The sequence below is a fragment of the Myotis daubentonii genome, chromosome 7 (genome assembly GCF_963259705.1).
Source record: "Myotis daubentonii chromosome 7, mMyoDau2.1, whole genome shotgun sequence".
NCBI classification, from domain to species: domain Eukaryota; kingdom Metazoa; phylum Chordata; class Mammalia; order Chiroptera; family Vespertilionidae; genus Myotis; species Myotis daubentonii.
Window position 1 is genome coordinate 54,210,119 of NC_081846.1, and position 23,300 is coordinate 54,233,418.

General features: G+C 38.9%; 1 protein-coding gene across 2 annotated transcripts in view; it reads left to right on the forward strand.

Moving 5' to 3' along the window:
• FAP (fibroblast activation protein alpha) overlaps positions 1-21,330 on the forward strand; it is a 71,302-nt gene extending 49,972 nt beyond the window's left edge. For both annotated transcript variants that reach the window (XM_059704262.1, XM_059704263.1), the window contains 9 exons: positions 2,896-2,994; positions 3,459-3,528; positions 4,268-4,462; positions 9,284-9,338; positions 17,252-17,351; positions 18,381-18,445; positions 18,917-18,989; positions 19,252-19,325; positions 20,941-21,330. In XM_059704262.1, coding sequence (XP_059560245.1) covers positions 2,896-2,994; positions 3,459-3,528; positions 4,268-4,462; positions 9,284-9,338; positions 17,252-17,351; positions 18,381-18,445; positions 18,917-18,989; positions 19,252-19,325; positions 20,941-21,042 — 833 coding nt within the window. In that variant the 3' untranslated portion in view covers positions 21,043-21,330. The remainder of the gene's footprint in view (positions 1-2,895; positions 2,995-3,458; positions 3,529-4,267; positions 4,463-9,283; positions 9,339-17,251; positions 17,352-18,380; positions 18,446-18,916; positions 18,990-19,251; positions 19,326-20,940) is intronic.
• The last annotated feature ends 1,970 nt before the right edge of the window (positions 21,331-23,300 follow it).

Consider the following 23,300-nt stretch of genomic DNA (forward strand, 5'->3'; position numbering starts at 1 on the left):
AGTTGCTTCAGGCACAGCAGGTGCTCATTAAAATTACCCGACTGATGGAATGACCTCATTTATCAGCTTTTAACAGATTCTTCACATAATTTAATTAATGGGCAATATATGCTAGTTAATATGATTTAAGCAAAAATCTCATACATGATCCATCATTCTTACCACTTAATTTTATCATAACAAAAAGTCTACACATATGCAGAGAAGACATACTATGTGTCAGGTACTAGGTACTGAGTGCTGGGCACTGAGCAGTATACACAATAAGTGGAACAAGGTTAAAGGTGCAGTCTGGACTGTGGCACTCCTTTGCCAGATTACAGGCTTTTAATGCAAAGCTACATAGAGAAGCCCAATTGCCAGCCCCCCACTCTTCATAGCCTATAAAATTCCATTTTGCTCCAAGGGGTGGAAAAAAATCACCCTTTTCTTAGTAAAAATGCAACCCTAGACAGTAAAAATATTAGTAAACTTTTAAATTAAATTTATTTCAGTAAGTCAAGAATCAGAAAAGTTAAATAACTAGGGACAGAATGGAGATGAAATCAAAGTCAAACCAATCTGGAAACATTTACTTATTGTCTCTGACTTCTAATATGTGTTGGAGAAATGATAATAATAGAAATAAATAAATAAATAAATAAATAAATAAATAAATAAATCCTAAATAATGAAAGGCTAATATGGAAATCCACTGAACAGTGGAATGATCAGTTGCTATGACATGCACTGACCACCTTAGGGGCAGATGCTCAATGCAGGAGCTGCAGCCTGGTGGTCAGTGCGCTCCCACAGGGGGAGCGCCACTCAGCCAGAAGCTGGGCTCATGGCTGGCGAGTGCAGCAGCTGCTGCCTCTGCAGCAGTGCTAAGGACCCCTCAGAGATGTCTGTCTGCTGGCAGGGAGAGGGCCTAAGCCTGCAGGTGGACATCCCCCAAGGGGTCCTGGACTGTGAGGGGGTGCAGGCGGGGCTGAGGAACCTTCCCACCCCCAGTGCATGAATGTCATGCACTGGGCCTCTAGTAAATAAATAAAACAAGCAGCCACAGTGTGTGTTTGCTTCACACAGGATTTCCTGTATCCATGATAGTTCAACATATAGAACCCACACAGGGAGAATGAAGAGCAGGCTTCATTATACTCAGAATTGTGTATCCCATTTATTTATTCATATATATAATTTAATGTTAACTTTTTCTTTTTAATCCTCACAGAGAATATGTTTTTTCATTGATTTTTTTAGAGAGAAAGGAAGGGAGAGAGAGAAGGGAGAAACATCAATGCGAGAGAGAACCATCGATTGGTTGCCTCCTGATGCCCCTGACTGAGGGTCAAACCCGCAACCTCAGCATGTGCCCTGACCAGGAATGAACCTGAAACCTTTTGGTGTATGGGACTATGGGACCATGCTCCAACCAACTGAGCCATCCAGACAAGGCTGGTTTTATTCTTTTTTATATATTTATTTTTTTTGCTAATACTCACCCAAGGATATTTTTCCATTGATTTTTAGAGAATGGAAGGAAGAGAGAGAGAGAGAGAGAGAGAGAGAGAGAGAGAGAGAGAGAGATCCATGTGAGAGAGACACATTGATTGGTTGTCTCCCGCACCTGTCCTGACTGGGGCTGGCAATTGAACCTGCAACCCAGGTACCTGCCCTTGACCAGGAATCAAACCTACAATCCTTGTTAGCATGGGACGGTGCTCTAACCACTGATCAGGGCTGGTTTTAACTTTTAAGATGACATAAGTATCTCTTTCCTGATGGATTATCCAAAGTTAAAATGAAATTTATTATGTCTTATACAAGTCAAACCAAAAACATCTATAATTGTTCTAAGATTAAATATAACATGTTGGATCAAAATGCCATGAATATATGAAAACTGAGAGTTACAAGGGAAGTGGTTTGGCAAACTTAGTGTAGCACCAAGTACTCCTCCTCCAGTTCCTCATCTTCAAGGACTACTTTTTTTAAAAGGCACAAAAACAAGAAGTTCACAGGATGTCTTACATAGAAACCTCTGTATTTCAGAAATTATTCAGACTTGCTTTTAAAAAATAAAGCTACAAACTCTACATATTATATGAAAGTTTAACTTTTCTCTAGAAGATGCTTGGTATAGACTCTAGTTCAAAATAAAACTTACAAAAAGCCCTGTATGCTGAAAAATGGATTTGTTCAACTCAAAGATTAAAGTGTGAAATATAACTAAGCTTAAATATAAACAGCGGGGTTTTTTAAGAGAATTTTTAAAGGTGAAAAACAGAAAGAGATCATAATGTGTACACACTGTTGTTTTAGTAAGATATATAACTACTATGAGAGAAAGAATTTGAAGAAATAGGATGCACAGTAATTCAATACAAAAAAGGAATGCCCTATATCAATCAAGTATACAGCAGGAAAGGGTTAAGGAAGAAATACATATTAAAAAACCAGAAATGTATTTGAAGCAACACATTAACATTTTAAAACAGCTTTCATAACCACTTAAATAATTATTTTAAATTTGGGGTTTCAGAAATATAGTTTTTATTTCTCCTGTTTTTAGTGAATGATAAAATAAATGTGACCCACTCAGGTCATAGCTATGTTAAAAAAGAAAAATTAGAGATGGTAAAATATGGCTTAATAAACATTCTTGCTTCTGTGATTCTGCTCAAAATGTGTTCTGATCCTCTAAGAATCTGTTTAGGAGATAATGGTTGCCGTCCTTCCTAAGCTCATACCTGTTTTAAAGGCTGGATTCAAAATACGCTTGCCGATGTGAAACTCCTGAAGCAGTCCTTACGTTGTTTCAGCTGCATCCATATTAAACACTAAGGCATTTTTAGAAAGGAATTTTCTTATGGAATGCTACTAATTAAAAATGGACATTTTATTTTTTTTAAGAAATTAAAATCCTGGAAGAAAACAAGGAATTGGAAAATGCTTTGAAAAATATCCAGCTGCCTAAAGAGGAAATAAAGAAACTTGAAGTGGATGGAATTAGTAAGATCTTTTAAAAACTTCTCATTTATAGACAAGAATTTGAGCACTTATCTTGCTTTTAAAAAATGATACCATAAATATTATAGTCCAAATCTGACATTATTACTGGATCTTAAATAAAACAATCTTGCTGTAACAACAGTTACAGTTTTACAAAATATTTTTAATATGCTTGTAAATAGAGTTGATGTTATACTTTTCTATAGTCCTATTTCAAGGCTGATTTTTTTAAAGAGCTTATCTAATTTTAATTATAGAATGTGTGTTTCTAATAAACCAATAACTCAAGATTTCTAGCAATTCATAAATTAAACAAAAATATGTAAAAATCTATTTAAAACATTTTCTGGATTCTCAACAATTTACTAGTGACAAATTGATTTTATGTTATATATGTTATTAAAGGAAATAAATAATACTGTGAGTATAGTGTAATAAAGATTTCTCTCTCTTTTTCCCCTAAGCTTTATGGTACAAGATGATTTTTCCTCCTCAATTTGACAGATCAAAGAAGTATCCCTTGCTAATTCAAGTGTATGTAATATTTTCTTTGGTGTAAAAATTATTTATTGAAAATATGTTGGATTAAACACACATTTATGAGATAGAATGAACCACTCTCTTTAGTAAGATTTCCTATCGGTGCTGTTTTTATATATTCCTCCACTAATAAGAGTAAATAAAATATGGCTATTTAAATAGATTGAGGAAGTTTTAAGATTTTAGATGGACTTGCTTGCATTTGCTGTGTTGAATTTCTTTTGTATGGCAAATTGCCGAATGTGTCAGAATACCTTTGAGATAAATTGCAGCCAAAAAAAAAATATTGTAAATCATCTTAGCATCTTATGTAATTGAGTTAGAAATGAAATAAGGGAATGGAATACATTTAGTGGAATAACACCCAAAATCAGTGCTGACCTACACACAATTTGCTTAAAACACCATGCATTTTTTTTAGTATATCTTATGTCTGCTTTTAGCAAGTGGCAGGTGGCAGAAATGACGAAAAACCCACACATATTCCTTGAAATGCCAACCCTAGATGTATCCGTTTTGGGGAATAGGAGAGGCTGTGTCCCAAAACAACTTCCTCATAGCAAACCTCTGGGGAAAATCCTGGTCCTCTCTTGGTTTTGAGCCAGTTCTAATGCCACTGTTATTGAAATCTTATCACACAAATGTACTGGGAAGTACTAAAGGCAATTCTTGGCCATGATGGGAAGTTGAGTTTTACAAAGGAATCAGAGATTCTATGTTTTCTTTCCTGTAGGTATGGTGGTCCCTGCAGTCAGAGTGTAAGGTCTGTATTTGCTATTAGTTGGATATCTTATCTTGCAAGTAAGGAAGGAATAGTCATTGCCTTGGTGGATGGTAGAGGAACAGCTTTCCAAGGTGACAAACACCTGCATGCAGTGTATCGAAAGCTGGGTGTGTATGAAGTTGAGGACCAGATCACAGCTGTCAGGTGAGCACCGGTCATTCAGGCAGAAATTGATGTGTGACAAAAGTCATGCAATTACTATCAGGTTTCTCATCCTTAATGGCTTAATTCTTTTTTGCCTATTTTTATAATGTCTAGTTTTCCAACTTCATCTAAAGCTACCATTAATCTTAAAGGGATATTTTTGTCCAAGATGAGAAAAATATTCTTCATAGAAGAGAGCTGATAAATGTGTAGAAAAGTGATTCATAGAGAAAGTGACAAATACTCTCTTTCGATGTTTGTTATTCTTATATCCTTTCATTTATTAACATGCCTCACAATAGCAGAAAATTGTGTATAATTCTAGGGATGGTCTGTGGGAAACCAAACAGCTGAATTTGCCAAGTATTGTGGATTCTAACTCACACATTTAGGAGTTGGTCAAGATTTCATCAGCACTCTATACCTATAGATGTTAAACATTTATTTGTAATAAACCAGCTGTGAAGCATGGTTGTACTAGCATAAAAGTGTTTCCTTATTTTCATTTGAAAAACTTCATTTACATTACAGAAATTATATTATGAAAACATTTAGAGAAAAGACAGATTTATGACCTGAGTCCTTCTTCTCAACTACATTCTCAACCACAATTTATGGATCAATCATCTTTTCCTTAAAAAAAAACAAAACACACAAGTAATAGTTATCGATATTGTTGCTTATTTGAAAACACTGTTCAGGATTTTTCTGGATATTTCTCTATAGTTGTTGGGTTTCTATTATTATTGGTGTGAGTAGATGAAGGTAGACAATAGTAGTTTATAAATGTAAAAGCAAACACAGGCTGACGGCACTCTTAGTCACACTGTGTCACACCAAATAGCAATTTAGAAAATTCATTAGTACATTTCTTTGATCATCTTAATGTTATTAATAGTCATTGATTTCATTCAGCATATACAACACAGATTGTATTTTACATCTAGGAGCCAGGCCCAGACAACACTTTTCTGTATTTTGTCTGTAATCAAAGCAGAAAAGTTTAGACTCAAAAGTAATTATTTTTTAAAATAGAAAAGTAATCATAACCCATATGTTTTCCAATTTTTCTTCCATTCTGTGAACAGTAATACACACAAAAAATTTGATTAAAAACAGACTCTGAGTAAAATCTTACAAATCAGTAAGTAGATTATCAAATAACACTTCACAATCTGTAGGGCATCATTCATGTCTACGTTGTAGGAAGTTCCATCTTTCTTATGAATCCAGATTTTTTACCTTTCTGCTATTAACCTTGGGAGAGTCTTCTGCCTGATGGAGAGAAATAGAAGAGTTAGTTCAAAGAAAAACTCCACAGGGAGATAAGACTATGGTGTACCTTACCGGGAATATTAATACAATTGTCAGAATTATAGACCTAATTCTTTTCACACTTCAGTTCAAATCTATTTGTATTTAAACCATGCAATAAACACCAATGACAGGTAATCCTGGGACCACATCAAAAGCTAGAGACGTAAATTATGCCTCACTTGTAATCAATTAGATATTTCCCAAAATTCATAGAGCTAAAAAGTAGTTTGTTTTGGCATTGGTTAAAAAACAATCCCATGATCATCATTTTATCACCACAACCTACCAGTAACAACAAAATTTGACATTATATTTTTGTGCATTTATTTGCCACCAAAAATGTAGCATTCAAATTTAAGAATGCCCCAAGAAACAACACAGATAGCTTCTTAATGTGTCCCTTGGATGGAATGGAAATGTAAACCTGAAGCCTATGTAGAAACCTTAAAAAGGTTGTTCTTTCTGGTGTTCAACATACAGCACAAGAAGCCAAAAAGTCTACTGCTTTTCACTATAACATAAATAAATGTCTTTGGCATTTAGAATTGCAGGTGGACCAACCAGTGGCAGTAATTGGCTACCTTTATCTCCAGGGAACTATTTTTAGAATGGAACCTAAAGAAGTTCTCCTACTATAGATCAGGCAAATGGTCACTCACTTACTCAGCCACTCAAAAAGATCAACGATTACTATATGCCATTGAAATACACTCTGTATAAAAATGTGCAGTTTACAATCTCTAGTCTCAATGTACTTACAATCTTTGTAAAGTGGTTAAACCACCTACACTCTAAAGAGACAGCACTGCTGTTCAATAAAACTTTCAGTAAACACCCTAGTGAACAAGAGATAGCCACGTGGTCCACACCAAGGACATACGCCACAGTGAAGATGCCAGTTGGGGCTGGCCTTGGCTTTGCTTGAAACTATTGTTCTGCCTAAGTGACAGGCAAGACTTGGAACCCAATGATTTGCAAAAACAAAGGCTAAAAAGAATAGATTTATAATGATAATCCTGGAATAACTCAACCACAGGTTCCCCAAGAAGTGTTTTAGGAATCTGATACTGAATGTCTGACCTAGGGAACTGGGATCACAATCCCTCTGTGGTAGCCCTCAAATTACCTCCCCCCAAAAGAATGAAATTTGACCCTGTGAATCTCTTATAAAATTCAATCTGGCTAAATTTTTACATACTAAAAGAAAATCATATGTATATGCTTGGAAACAACAGTAAATTCAAAAAAGAGATTCAAACAAAGAAAAGCAAGGGGGGAAAAGTTTAAAAAGAAAATGCGCAACCTCACAACTTTTGACTACACAAAGGAAATCTTTCAAAGGAGATGCTTGTGAGGTCAAAGAATAAGTAAAACTGGAACCTGCTTTCTTCGGGCTTCTCTGCAAATGTTACATATGTGAGAGCCAAAAATTCTGGTAGATACAGAGTCAACTCTGCTCATTTGGGATATATTTGGCATTTTTTACATTCCCACAATTTGGAAATTTTATATAACTTGAGGTTAATAAAGGAAGAATTATGGAATAAAATATATCGTATTATTATACTTGGTATCAATAAGAGCTTTTCTAAAATAGAATAATAATTGATCACTAGAATTCCAAGTTGACCTTTGGTCTAGGGCTATTTTTTATGAGAGAAAAGTTGTAAAGTTCAGTCCAGCATCCCAAATTAGAAAAACATGCTTTTTCATTTGTTACTAACATTTTGTTGATTTAACCGCATTATCAACAGTGTTTCTGATAACCCTTCTGGAAGCTCTTTAGAATTTGGAGGTACGTTTTATAGAGCCTTGTTGGTCCCAAAGTGCTCATATTATCTAGGTAACCTTTAACCTACTCCTGCCACATTAAGTGTTAATGTTTCATTTCCATGTTAACTATTGCGCTATCACTTCCTATGAACGTCATCGTTTCAGAATACACCTAGGAAGGGAGCTGTTAAAAATTTCCTGTTCCCATGTATCACCTGTTATTGGCTTTTACCCCAGATGCAAGGTTATATGATTGCTAGCCTCTGGGAGATCATAAAAATCACGATTGGTTTTATAGCTCAGAACTGTCTTCAAGCAGTAGTGGCAAGCTTACTTTTTTAACAAAGGAAGTAAACCTTTTCTTCTTTCACTGGACTTTTGAAGTTGGAGGAAGAATTGCTCAAATGCCGCAATTGGCTGCACATTTTCTCTGCTTTACCATGAACGTCATCCGCACAGGTAGCAATTTTCCATTTGCTACTGCATTTCCTCCCTGTGCACGCCTCAGTGTCCCTCAAAGTCGGTGTTGGGTAAGCTGTGACTGACAGGGCTTCTTCCCATCTGTTTGTCCCGGGCATGTACCCAACTCCTCTGCGCACTGGCGATGCACACGTCGAATCAATGCAATGAGCAACATGGTCACGGTAAAGAAGCTCAGTGTTTCAACTAATGAAAATCACTCCATCCTGCCTTACGAGAAGAGCCAGAAAGAGCACTAACATAGCTGAGAGGAACACAAAAATATGTGTTTTTCTGGGGGCATGTCTGTCACTCTGTCTCCTCCTCTCCTTCCCATTACTGTTGCATCGTGGCCTCTGCAATGGCTCGTCCAGTTTGCCTTTTTCTCCCTCTGCTTCTGTTTCTCTGAGAGTCTCCTGAGTTTTTATCACACCATTCCCGAAATAAATCACAACTTCTCTGGAACACCAGCCCTCAAGGGAGCATGGGATAAATTAGCCTAAGAAAACATTGTGTGTGTGTGTGTGTGTGTGTGTGTGTGTGTGTGTGTGTGTGTGTGCCAAACTTGCCAAGTTACATTTCTGAGGGCTTCCCGTGACTTTTAAAGGTTGCCCTTCAGCATGTCCCTTGTTCCTAAGGAGAGATTTATTTTCAAAATAGTTTTCAAATAGAGGCTCTTCTGTGATGGAGCTCAACTGAACCATGTCCATGTGCTTAAAGATACACATCATTGTTCATACCATGATAAACTGAGGGTACTGAAGTGTGAAATGGGAGAGGGGTGGATATTTTCCCATGGATGGCTGTGACCAAAAATGAGATGGTGATTATCATTAGCATCTAAGCAAACAAGGGCATGATAAAATAAATAAAATTTTAAAAAGCAACAACAAAAATATTATTTTCAAAAGCTGGGGATTTGGAAATATGGCCCTAGTCATTGTGCTACTACCCCTTGTGTTACTGTGAGCCTGTCTCTTGACCTCTCTGAGTTGCACATAACTCACCCACACAATTAGGTTATAAGGCCTTCCAGCCCTGAAAAGCACTACTTGATAGATGTACATCGGAGTCTAGAGGATCCTCTTATCTTTTGAAGAAAACATGATAATATTCTTTTAATTATTTGTAAATGCAGCCTGATTATGCATGTGTTTAAACAAAGAAAATGTAGCACTTCTATTAAGTTTTTGAATTAAATATGCTTGTGTAATGAAGTAAATGTCATGTGTACACACTTAAAATTCTAAAAATTTGTTTCTTTTACTTTAGAAAATTCATAGAAATGGGTTTCATTGATGAAAAAAGAATAGCCATATGGGGCTGGGTGAGTTGTTTTATATGTTTTATGCTTGTTATTCAGTTCAGCAATCATTTTCTAAATTGTTCGCTTATAAGATTTCTCATGAAATGTTAATGTTGAAACATAATTTAATCTGTCAATGAAAACAGTCAATTTTAATAATCTGGGCTTCAAAGTGATGGCTATAATTGTTTGTTTCTTTTTTCCACCAATCATTTCATTTCTTCCCTGTATAGCAAATTAACTCATGATTAATGCATTTCTACTTAATTTTTTGGTATTATATTATATTTTACTGGACTGATCCGTATTTATCTGAGGTTAAATTCCCTTTGTCATACTCAGGTTAATACATATCTTTTGTTTCATGTTTAATCATTTCATTTTTATGAAAATCTAAGTTAAAGTTTGAAATTATAGAAACATTCAGAATATAAATTCCCTAGAATCTTTTTTATCCAGGTCATATCTTATTTGATTTAGGGGCAGAGGGGTAATAAAAATTTTTACCAAACCTAATGTTAACTTGTGCTAGCTACAGGTCCTGGCAATAATTTCCCATCTCTAAGGAACTGTGCCGGTCTTTAAAAGGAAATAGCAAAAGTTATCAGTTATGGGAAATGAAGCCACTAAAAAGTTTAGAGAAATATTGCAAAGGATTTAATTTGCCCACTATAAATTATGATAATTACTCTTCAAGAAAGATTTCCTATTTCACTTTTTGGTCTGAATTTGTACATTTGCAAGTCAATTTGCAGCCATTTGTGCTTGCGTTGTTTTTCTTGGCTGTTTTCTGTGAGAGCGGCCTGCACACGATGGAGGGAATGAAACCCAATATTGAAGGGAATCTGCAGAATTCAGCGCAAGTCTCAGCTCAGTGACCAGATGAAGAGCTGTTGTGATTTTGTGGAAAGTTGTTACTTCAGGCCATTTGGTGCTTCTTAAAACCATCAAATGTTAAGTATCTAAACAGAATGGGACTCAAAGGGTGTAAATAAATAAAATACTTTATAGTGAAATATTTTAGATAAGACCCTTCCTACCATCCATTTTTATGAAGTTTTCTAAAGTAAAGCTTTGAAAGATTCAAATTTCAAGCTGAATACTCACATATAATCATTAACATTTCTCTTAGAATTTTACTATGCTTTTATTGTAGGCTTTGAAATAACTATAAAGTAAAACTTTTAATTTCATTTCTGGAACATTCTAAGTATTAATTTGGTAGAGAACCATCTATGTGGGATGATTTTAGGAACCCACTCATCACCCAAAAATACATCCACATCAGTCTGAAATCCTTTAATAAGAGATTTTCACCATATCTGTGCAATGCTTCTGGAAGAAATTGTATATTAGGCCCCTTTACTGCTTACTTTCCAGCATGGCAGTGATTGTGAGGTGAACCCTGAAAGCATGTGTGGGAGAAGAAATGAGTAAACTGCTAAGGGATATAACACTTGAGCGGCCCCTAAAATCAGCAGGAAGACCTGGGAGTTCATGAAGGAAAAAGACCTTAACACTGTACTGGTTCTATTAGTTCTTTAAGTTTAAGACCAATTCATATTTATTAATCCATCCATCTTATCGTTGACTCATTCATTCTTCCTTCCATGTACAAAAAAGTTAGTGGATCTCAACTAGATCCTCTATTAGGTTCTTTAGAGGATGAAAAGATGAGTAAGTTATCTCCCTGGACCTCTAGTAGAGAACACAGAGAGTAAGAAAAGAATTGCTCAGGAAACGTTCCAAGTGTTGGGAGAGATAAAACTTGTGGAGAACACCAGGGAGAAGAGTGGTTAATTCTGGCTGTGAGAGCTCAGGAGAGACTCAGAAATGAGGTAGCATTAGAGTTTGATGAAAAGAAGTTAGTGAAGGGGCATTCCAGGCAGAGTGAAGACAACATTGCCCAGGTTCTAAGGTAACAAAGAGTATGGCCTATGGGAGGGGGGCCCTGAGTTTGTTAGGAATGCCCGAAATTTTATAAATATACGGTGTATGATGAATAAGGTGTAGGTGCAGCTGAGTAGATAGGTAGCCATGAACCTGAAGTCCTTTTAGGCCACATAAAGGAGAATGGGCCTTATCCATGGCTCTGTGACATGTTTCTCTTCTCATTTTCCTATGTCTCTATGGTCATTACAATCCACTCATTCTTTAATTGTTGGTGTTTTCTCTGGGTCTGAGCTTGGTTCTCGCTGTTCTTCATTTCCCTGGGGAAACCCATGTGGTTTCAAGGTTAATGACGAGTGCCAGATCCCTGCCACTAACCCACTTCTCTCTTCTGAGCTCCACCTTTCAAATGCCTGCTGATCACCTCTTGAAAATGTCATGAAGGGGCCTCACGCTTAACTTGCTCAAGCTATGCTTGTAGTAGTCTACTTTAAAACACGTCCTCATCTTTAATAAGGACCCCACCACACACCTAGTCATCCAAGTCATTAAGTTCAGAGATGTTTTCAACTTTCCCTGCTCCCTGACTCCAAACAGTCTTGGTTAGTAAACTCTGTCAATTCTACCTTCAAACATTGAAATCTTTTATCATCCCCACTGACATTGCCATAGTTCTTCATGTTATTTAGGCCAGAGCTTCTCCAATTTGGGCTGCATGTGTATCACCTAGAGAACTTATTAAACCCCGTTTCCAGGGCCTTACTACCTGAGATGGTAATTCAGTACTCCAGGTGGAAGCCTGGGGGTTGCATTTCTAACAGGATCTCAGGTAAGGCTGATTCTTTTGGTCTATGGTCCATAGGTTGTGTGGTACCAGTTTAACTATTCCAATTGTTTGTGTGGTACCAGTTTAACTATTCCAATTGTTTGTGTGGTACCAGTTTAACTATTCTTAACTAGCCTCACTCTTTGGACTCACAAGCTTCAATATTTCTAATGAGGTTATTGTTACAAAGCACACCTCTTAACAAGTTGCTTTTCTGCTTATATATTTCATAGGGTTCACTCTATTACATTGACCTCACTCGAGTGCCCAAACATATTTCCTTGCATGCGAGGTCCTTGACAAACTGGTTGCAGCCTAATTTTCCAGTCTCATCTCTCTTCACTTTTCCCTGCACCTGTTTAATAGTTTGATTTATGTCTGTTTTTCCTAGTTCCAGTGATTTTGTTAGTTTTGTTCCCTATACCTGTCCACTCTTTTCTTCTATTCCCCATCTATTCCTCAACCTACAATGGATAATTCTGACTTTTTCTTTAAGACCTAACTCACATATGACATGTTTTGCGCTCCAATAGATCTTTATACTGCTCTTATAGGAATTACAATGTTTTGTCTGTCTCTTGGTTTTTCCCATAAGAATGTAAGCTCATCAAGGGAATGGACTTTGTCTTTTATTTAGCTTTCTTTTTCAAATGCTTAGCACAATGCTTGACCATGTCACACATCGATGATGTTGTTTATACTAAATTTAACCGTATAAGTCAATGTTTCCTCAAATGTGTTCTATTAGTGACAAGAAACTTTTCAAGAAAAGGTCCCCTGGTCTAATAATTTGGTAAATCATAAATTCTAAATAATAGAGCCTAGAGACTTTAGGAAAGGAGTAGTAAAGAATCCTGTTAGCCCTAGCCAGTTTGGCTCCGTGGATAGAGCCTCGGCCTGCAGACTGAAGGGTCCCAGGTTCAATTCCAGTCAGAGGCACAAGCCTGGGTTGTGGGGTCAATCCCCAGTAGGGGGTGTGCAGGAGGCAGCCAATGAATGATTCTCTTTCATTATTGATGGTTCTATCTCTCTATCTCTCCCCCTTCCTCTCTGAAATCAATAAAAATATATTTAAAATATATGAAAAAAGAATGCTGTTAAATTTTGTGTAATACAGTATTACCAAAAAGTATTTATCTGAGAAGTGCTCTGGAACTCAATAGAGGGTGGAATTGGTGTATCAGAAAGATTCTGGCTACAAAGTAAAGAATGGTCTGTGGTACAGGGAGGGAGTGGGCTAAGGAGTGAGGCAACAAGTAATACTGGCAACCAATACCAAGGGCCTGAATTTAGGCAGCGAAGTAGGGGGTGTGAAGAGGTCATAGCTCTGAGTGCTCTTCTATGGTATGGGAAATTGGAGAGGGAGGAGAGGAAGACACTGAGACTGACCATGAGGGTTATTTGGCTATTATTGTGTTCCATATTTGGGAAAGAACTTTCTGATTTCACAAAGTGTTAGGCATGTTAACGGTCTGAGAAATGTACTATAGCTAACCACACAACATTTTTTGAAGTCAATTGGTTAATAAGCTGCAAATCCTGTTTCCTTCCCCTATCCAGATTAAGAAGAGGAGAGGAGGAATTTTTAACATACCCTTTCGTTTTTTTCTGGCTCACACAAACCGAAGTCCAGTCCTGTTTTTAGCTACTTATTATCCACTATGCCCTCAGTACTGTGCCTAGGAAGTGCCTGTTGTGACAGAGGTGTTTAACTGGGCAGTTTTGTCCCTCGGATGACATCTGTCACTGTCTGGAAAGATTTTGGTTGTTACAACTGGGGTGGTACTACTGGCATTTAGTGAAGAGACACCAGGGATGCTGTTAACTATCCCACAATGCACAGACAGATCCCACAAAAAAAGATCTGTCCAGCCCCAAGTGTCAACAGCACTGAGGTTGCAAAACCCTGGTTTATGGAACAAAACTTGGAGCAATTATTTTCTGATGATTTGAAGAACAGTGGGGGGTTTGCCTAAATTATTAGAATAACAACCTCACTTATGGGATTTGCTTTGTTAATATAGGCCTAGCCAGGTGGTGTTGAATAAGCATTAGTGCATGATTTAATCTTAGTTCCTTTCTCTTCCAGTGACTAATTATAAGCGATTTGAATTGCTATGTGTGATCAACGATGTAAAAGTAGGACAAATGCACCTCTAATGAGACTACATTAGAGTCTAAACTTAAAGCTCCCCACAGCATTGGCTCTAGTGTAGGGATGTAGAGGAAGTGGCATGGGTTGTAGAGCCAGGTGTCCTGGGCTGATATCAGCTCTGCTGCTTACTGAATATATATCTCCTCTAAGTTGACTCTGAGCCTCAAGTTTCCTCATCAGGGAATTCAGCAATAATTTCTTCACCACTAGGAAGGTTAGATGAATTAATAGGAAAGTCATATATTAAACCAATATATCCCTTCTGTGTTTTAGGTCATATTCCCAGTGCTGGGGATATGTTCATTAACAAGACAAATAAAAATCTCTACCTTTCTGGAGTTGGGAATGGTTGAAATACAATAAGCAAGATAAATCAGTAAAATATTTAGGTTATTAAAATGATGTTAAGTGCGCTGGAGGAAAGAAAAATCAAGAAAGAAGCATGGTGTGCAGGGTTGATTGGTTTTTCAGATTAGTAGGACAGGTGAGCCATGCTGATTTCTGGGGTAAGAGTGTTCTAGGCAGAGAGTGGCATCATTTGCAAAAGTCCTGGGGCTAGATCATGTTTGGAGAGTTCAAAGAACATAAAGATGGGCGGTGAGCAAGGGGGAGGTGGGAGGGGGGAGGGGGGAGGTGGGAAAAGGGAGACATTGTGTGGGACCACAAAGACCTTTGCAATACGTTGGCCATACAAACATTAGCTCATTGTTATTGCCTGTAGGGAAAATGTTCCAATGTGCATTATAGTTCACATAAGAATATTCCACAAACCCCTAAAAATTCTGTGCCCTTCTAAAAATGTTTTAAAGACATCCTTCATCTAAGCAAAATGGCAAAGCGTCTAAGTGCAAAGGACAAACTTCTAGAATTCTCATGGCCAATCTGCTCCGTGGGTTCTTTTCTTGTGGCAGCCACCCACTCTGCCTTGGAGCCCCACCCATGGGAGAGCAGAAAGAAGTTAACTCTGGTGTTTTTTTCTCCTCTTCCTTTGTACAGAGGAATCAGCTTAGCGAGGCTGCCTGAGAATTTAAAGTATACCTTCTTTTGTTGTGCTGCCACTATAGTTATGTTCTTGCACATTCTTAGAGACAGTTTGTATTCATCCTGAAAACATGGACATTTTATTTAGATACAGCACTATTATCTAATCCCTGAGTAGATACAGATTAAGAATTTCTAAGATTTTGAACAGCAATGTTCAAAAACCTTTTGCTCTATGCAAATGCTTTCAATTTTCCATCTCACGCCATGCTATTTCCTGTTCTGGAGCATAGACGAGGAGAGGCAGGACCCAGCCTTGTTATTTGCAGTGAACACACTTCCCCAATAAAACCATAAGCAACAATGAACTTAAGCTTGCTCTACTCTCATTTGAACCTACAATTAAGAAGGAAGGAAAGATCTTCTGTTTCAGTAATACTTGTTGCTAACCTACTCATCAAAACAAAACATTTGGGTATTAGAGGTGAAAGCTTGAACTTGATAGTGATTTTCACTTACCAAAATGATTTTGCAGCCCAAGTGTTTCTCCTGTTTTTTAAATATATTTCCCCTATTATAACATGTTTTCGTTTTTCTCCATGTAGAACAAAAAGAGCCCATGGTAGAATCAGAACTGCCTCTTTTATTCTGTGTTTCAGAGTCAAGGGTCTCATTAAAACTCCCAGCAGCTGGAAACATAAAACTGTAAACTAGGTAGAGAGTTCGGTCTTTAACTATTGCATTCAGCAAGATTGCTTAGCTTGCTCCCCCATTTCATGTGTTTTGTGGATTAAGATTAGGCCCCTGGCACTTTCCTGCTGCCATTGTTACATTCGTCTGTCCGTCTGTCCGTCTGGCCATCTGTCTTGCTCTGTAGAGTTCTCACTCTCACTCTTTCACTCTCTCTAAAGACAGACTTTCTGTACCAAAAGGGGGTAGGATCTCTCCTGACCTGAGGGAAATGATTCCCAGAAACTTGTGGTAATAATATTTTAATAATATTTGTGGTACGTCCTTAGTTGGAGGCTTACACTGTCCTCTTACGTCTTGTGGGGATGTCCCAGCACTGGGGCAAGGATAGCACCAAGACTCGCTTCCGAATCTAGCACGCACACGTGTGTGTGTGTGTGTGTGTGTGTGTGTGTGTGTGTGTGTGTGTGTAGGGGGTGTTTCATGCTCTAGAACACTGCTCAATCCATGTTCCCAGGAGAAGTACCACTCCCAGCTGTGCATACAGATTAGGGAGAGATGTGACCTTATGGTCAAAGATGCTCTGCTTCTTTCTTCATTTTTTAGAAAAAGGTTCATGTTTCTGAGCGACATGGACAGACAGCGCCTTCTGTTCTTAGAGTCCCTTTTCTGAATTACCTATTGATTCTTAGGGAATAAAAGTGATGAAAGCTAAACCTGCTCTTGACTCTGAAATTTGTATTTCCATGTGTATTTCTTTGTTTTTCTGTTATATTTGTGAGAGGGTGTGTAAAAATGTTTAAAATACTATGGCTTTCCCTTCTTTGAGCTGCCTTGCCAGAAATCCTTAATTCAGAATATGTAACAGGACATTATACACAGACCCTGGCCATGTCTTAAACAATCTAGAAGGTTCTTATGTCGTTACCTTGTTGTTCTGTTATGTAAATTAGTAAATACACAGACACAAGCTCTGCCTCACAGGACTTTTGCAAACTATGGGAAGTAGCTTGCATTTACATTTTGGGAATAATCTTTTTTGGTGCATTTCTTTTAAGTCAAATCCTGTTTTTGCTGTAGCAAAGCCCTGGTTGGAAAAATATAGAAGAGAGAGGGGAAAAAAAGAAATGTTTTCAGAAAAATTACAATTATATCCTTTAAACTGCTCCTACCATGTTCTGATCAACATGCCAAGTATTTGTCATTTACTAGGGATGAAATTAGTCACGTCTGGTGGGGCTTGCTGCCAAGGGTGTAAGGTAGACATTTAACCTACCCTATCCATGTTCCCCAGCTCCCATCAGCACTTATTGTGAGTAAAGTTACTGTAAAAATATAGAGGAGAATTTCTGAAAGGAAATGTGGTACTAACTCATACCAATGTCTCCACAGTCCTACGGTGGTTATGTTTCATCACTGGCCCTTGCATCCGGAACTGGTCTTTTCAAATGTGGGATAGCGGTAGCTCCAGTCTCCAGCTGGGAATATTATGGTATGGAAACATTTCATAAACATTGCTGCGAAAGCATTTAACACATAATTACTCTATATTTGAGGTTGCTAGGAAAACAAATTATGCAGTAAAATTTACCCCAGCATCACCGGGGAAATACAATGTATAAACAAGATTGTTTATATGATTCAATATAATCGTGTTGTAACAATTTAAGACATTTTAGAGTGGGGAGGACTTTTCCAAAATCCAATATATCTTCTTCTCTCAATAAATATTGCTCCTCCTGCTGAACCAAACCTTTAAAATCAGAGCGAATTGTGTTTCTGCAGACACAGTTGCAGCATAGCTGGCTTCTAAGCACATCCTATACCAAGTCCGATGAAGGCCAAGTAATTCATCTCTACACCACAACCTGTAGCTTCCAGCTCCATTGCTTCAGAGATCAGAGCAATAACTATCTGTTCAAAAATTACACCTCTCCTGCTGCCTGTTTTTTATGATTCATATCAATGCAGATGACTATTTGGAATTAACTCTAATAATTTTACAAAAATGAGCTCTCATCAGATGCTCGTCCCTGTGTTGGGGTAGAAATGAGACAGTTGTGACTTGTAGGGAATCCTTATTCAGGAAAAAAAATAATGTATATGTGTGCTGGGGGACAGATGTCTATCCCAGATTATTTAAGACACGAAGGAGAGTAATACAGGTGGCTACATGTGTGATTTCTTTTAAATAAAATGAGGTCATTCCATGGGGTCATTTCTAGCTCAACATTCCCTCAAGGGACACACTTTGGGTAGAAGTGGAAAAGCTAAGAATCAACCTTTTCTAATGATAGATGCTCCCGTTTCCATAATCTCCTCCTCCATTCCCTCGCCAGCCCTACGGAGGGAAATTGTAGAGCAACAGCCTTGGGTGGAGCATCGCAGTAGAGAACAGCAAGAACCTTCCTGAGCAGCTGCACATGGGAGAACTGAGGAGCAGTTATCAAACCAGGGGGTCTCATGGGTCAATGAAATGATCCACACACTATGCAAACAACATCTTCTTATAATTTTATAGCATCTATCTACACGGAGCGATTCATGGGTCTCCCGACAAAGGATGATAATCTGGAGCACTATAAAGTAAGAATCTTTTGTGATGTTTAGGTCATTAATTTCTTTCAGATCTGCACAATAATTTTAAAGCTGTCATTCAGAGTTTTCACTTTTGCTGGGTCCCCAAAGAAGTATGATGATCTTTTGTTTGCTGTAAAACACCTCACTAAAAAGGAATTTACTCCTTTCGGATTTTATTCTTTCTTTTTCCACCCTCCTTCCCACCCCCAACCCCTCCACAGCTTGAGCAGGCATCATTTATGCCTAAGGTCTCACTCATATGTAACATATGACACATAAACTTTCAGTTTTTCAAACCAAGAATCAGATGGAGGTAATGCAAATGATGAAGAAAATGTGTTGCTCTGGCTCTTAAATATTTATCAACCAAAGCAATACATAATTTCAGTATTGGTGCTAAGTCCATTGCACAATGATTTAGCTGGTTTTCTATTAGAACTTGCAGCAACTAAAATGTTAATTTTTCCTCTTTTCCAGAATTCAACTGTGATGGCAAGAGCAGAATATTTCAGAAATGTAGACTATCTTCTCATCCACGGAACAGCAGATGGTGAGGTTTAAGCAAGACTCTTACACATAAAAATACTGAGCCAGCATCACTTTGTTTAAGAAACATTAAGCATCCTCCTATGCCTGTGCTCAGGGTCAGTACCTAAGAGTCAGGGGCATTTCCATAAACGAGTGTGATTCCGCACTGCTGACAATGTCAACGGCATGACTAGATAATTGTCGGTGTTCATTTCCAGGCAGTACATTGTCACTCTGCGCTGTCTGGTATTTAACAGCACTTTAACTCTCTCTCTTTGTTGCAGATAATGTGCACTTTCAAAACTCAGCACAGATTGCTAAAGCTCTGGTTAATGCACAAGTGGATTTCCAGGCAATGGTACTTAATTTCTTTTCACTCATGTTCACGGCCTTAGACCCCTAAGCTAAAAGGAGGAATCTTACTTTTAATTCTTAATTGTTTTTTTTTTACAAAACCTGACAAACAGGCGGAAGGGTAGAGTAGGCATAACATTAACAAATGAATCTTGATCTTTTGTTAACTCCCGGAAGGACACTAGGCAAGTCCTGGCCCCTCTGGTGGTCCCGGTTGAGTCCTGTATAAAATAAAGGTGTCCACAAGATTAGATTATCTAGCTCACACATCCAATAGTTTTGTGATCCTATATGCCAGGAGTCCCTGCAAAACCTGGGAGTCCCAAAGCAGCTAGAAGAGTCTGTTTATTCTGTAAGAAGCAAGCGCAGGAAGTTATCAGACACGCCGAGGCTCCACTCATTAGAGGATCCTTTCTTCCATGTGTCCTCAGCCCCTGGCACAGATGTGGCCAACACAGGACTCCCGTTTTCACTGAGTGAAGGACCGAATGAGTTCATTGTAAAATCCAGGTTTTGGATTTTAAAATTGTAAAATGAGGAATGGGAAATGAAAACAGAGGAAAATAAAATAAAAACCAACCCAAGACAGACAATCCCTAATGCCTATCCTTCCCCCTCTTAGGAAGTCTAAATTATTCCTCACTTGCTTATATTGAACAGAATCCAGAAAAGGAAACCTCCACCTTTTGGAAATTTGTTGTGTGTGGGGTTTTTTAATAATGTACTAAAGGTGAGGTGAGATTTTCCCAGTCTTTTTTTTTAAAAAAATATATTTTTATTGATTTCAGAGGAAAAGAGAGAGGGATAGATAAAAACATCAATGATGAGAGAGAATCATTGATCGGCTGCCTGCTGCATGCCCCACACTGGGGAGCAAGCCCGAAACCTGGGCATGTGCCCTGACTGGGAATCGAACCATGACCTCCTGGTTCAGAGGTCAATGCTCAACCACTGAGCAACACTGGCTGGACTAGTTGTTGTTTTTTTTATTGTCACCTCCCAAGGTAAATTAAACTTATAAGTTCATAGTATTACATCACCACCACTAGCCGCTTTTATTTAGTGAAAATAATCTTACCAACATCTCTCCTACAATAAAGTTTAAATCTATGGTATCATATTTCTGGTTTTGAAAATGATACTATTTTTAACTCCTATAAAGGATGTTTATGTTGATACGTGTAGTGGATTTTCTGCCACAGAGAGGAATTAGAGACAGAGACTAAAAGCCTCATGGGATGTCTGCGCTCAAAGGAACCTGAGGGAAAATCAGATCCAAGCCTCTCATTTTACAAATGAGGAAACCAAGCTCCAGACAAGCAAAGCAATGGACCCAGCACCTGAGCTCTGGGACCCGTGCCTCCAGACCCCGGGACGCTGGCCATTGGCAACGCTTAGCCACAGAGATCTAAACTGTAGTTTAAAGTAGACAAAACTGTAGTGAAGGTTAACAGATTTTTCCATCGTTCCACTCCAAATGCTTACATTTGTGTATTCGAGTGCTCTTAGGTAGAATTTCAACTAAAATATTAGAAAAGTTAGCCAGGCCCTAGAGCCTGAAAAGGTCACAGCATTGTGTGGCTGCAGGACTAAGGCGGCTTCTTCCTTTTGTGTTTCAGTGGTACTCTGACCAGAACCATGGCATATCCGGCCTGTCCATAAAGCACTTGTACACCCACATGACCCACTTCCTGAAGCAATGCTTTTCCTTGTCAGACTGAACACGGTGCCGATACAAGCCTGTATCACCATCTGAACACGTCAGATAAACGCCTCAGACTGTTTGCTTGTGTTACTCTTTATGCTGTTAAGTGTTGGTATAAACAAACAAGTGAATGTTGTTCGAATGGCTGGCCAAAAATTAGGTGGACTCGGGGGTTCAATGGAAATATTGTTTACACTTCTCTGTGACTCTGTGGAAGGAGAGAAAAGGGAGCCGGGCCTTTTGCTTCAGACACCGTATTGTATCACCTGTTTGCGGGGAAATAAAGTCAGAAGTTCCGATGCTATTATCTTGTCTGTGTTCAGTGATTTCAGGTTCCAGTCTCTATGGAAGAAAACAAGGCATTCTGCTAGGCAAGGGCGTGAGTACTGTCAGGGTGGCTGGTTGTGACGGAGGAGGATCCAGGGGCAGAGTGGGGTGTTTTGTAATGAGAACTCTAATGCTGGCTCAGAGCACCCAATGCATTGGGCAGAGATCAGTCAGAGAGGCACTGGGAGAGGAACGCTGATGTTGCAGCTATGCTCTCCCTCCAGGAAATGTTTATTGCATGTCTCCCAGAAGACTTCTTCATCATTGCCAGGAGCATAGTCAGAATTTTGTGTTCGGGCTCCTTTTAAGAGATGCTTCAAAATTAGAAACATACCTATTTTGTATCCCTTTTTTGAATTAGTCATAGTAACTGCCTTCAGATTGCTAAACCACACCAGCCTAAATGAACCCCAAAACTAAATAAAATGGACATCAATAGCTGAAAAGGAAAAATGTTCTGTCTATGAGATTTTCTGGGGTTTGACTTCTACGCTATAGAGTTCATTCTGAAACAGGAAAAAAAAGTCATAATGACTGAAATCTCAAAGGCAGTGCTCTGCCAGGAACTGTCCCCATCAATGAGAAGTGTATGGGCAGCTCGCCATCTCTGTGATTGCCACGGAATGACAGAGAGCCACGCCAGGTCAGCAGAAGCTACTTCTTCACTGAATGTTGGAAGTGTCCCTGCAGCCGATGCCTCAGGCACTCGTCATTGCCATCTTTCCCAGCACTGATTGCCCTGGATGCTGTCTCCCCACCCCTAGCTTGATTCTTCCCAGTTGCAGGTAGAAGACCCTCAGGCCTTCTCTCATGTGTTGTAGCCAGAAGAGCCAACACAGACATACAACACTGAGCAGGAAGGGGTGTCAAAGGTCAGAGAACAGACTCCGCTAGAGTTTCCAGATTTCTTAGTCCAGCACTCTTACCACCACTGTGTTCTGAAAGCATGCCTCCCACTCACGCCAGATGGTCCCACCTCAGCCCTCGGGTACTTTGTGGTGGTCAGGGAGCCTGAACAGCACCCTCACAGATTCAGGGCTGGCCACATTCTCCTTCCTCCACAGCAGCTGCAGGTGCCCTGAGGGTCAGAGAGAAGCTAATACCTTCACTTCCCGTTCTGCGTGGAGCAGCCTCTGAAGCAAGCCCACAAGATTGCCTCATAATTTCCTCACCATTCACTCTCTCCAGCCAGGGAGAGGAGAGAAACCACCAGTCAGAGACAACAGGACAATCAAAAGTAATAGACAGTCTTGTTCCTCCCACTTATTTTCTGCTGTGGTGGGATATGCATTTGGTATCACCACGCAGTAAGTGGTCTTCACCTCAGGCCTCCGTTCCCACTGTCACAGAGGCAATGTCTGAAAGGCAAATCTAATTGTGTCATTTTCCCATGTAGGACCCTCCAGGGGCCACCACACGGTAGTGGAGGTATCCGATGTAGACTGCTGCCATCATCACAAAACTTCGATTGGATGGTGCTGTCCTGGGGGAGTCTTCACAGGCCGTATCCTGGGACGCAGCCAAGGACAGGAGCTCACCAATGATGAGTGAGTGAACGCCTCTGTGCTCGGGACTCAGGTTTCCTACATTTCTGTCGATGCAGCCTTCCCCGAGCCCCTCTGGCAGAACCATCCGGGTGCTCCTCAGGCCTGTCAGCGTGTGTTTATGTATTTATTCATTTATTCAACAAACATGCATTGAGTCTGTCTCCGTATCAGACACTCTGCAGGACGTTGAGGCTACAGCAGAGAGTAAGGTAGCAACCTGAGAGGCAGTTTTTTGGGTGATTTTTTGTTGTTGTTTTTTTGAATGCTCACATTTTTTAGAGCTTTTCTAAATTCTCCTTTTGGTTTGGAAGATAAAAGGTATGCAAACCACAGAGGGAAAGGTTTTAGTAGAAAATACCAAAGTAAAAGGGATAATTGAAGAACATCTTACCTTTTATAT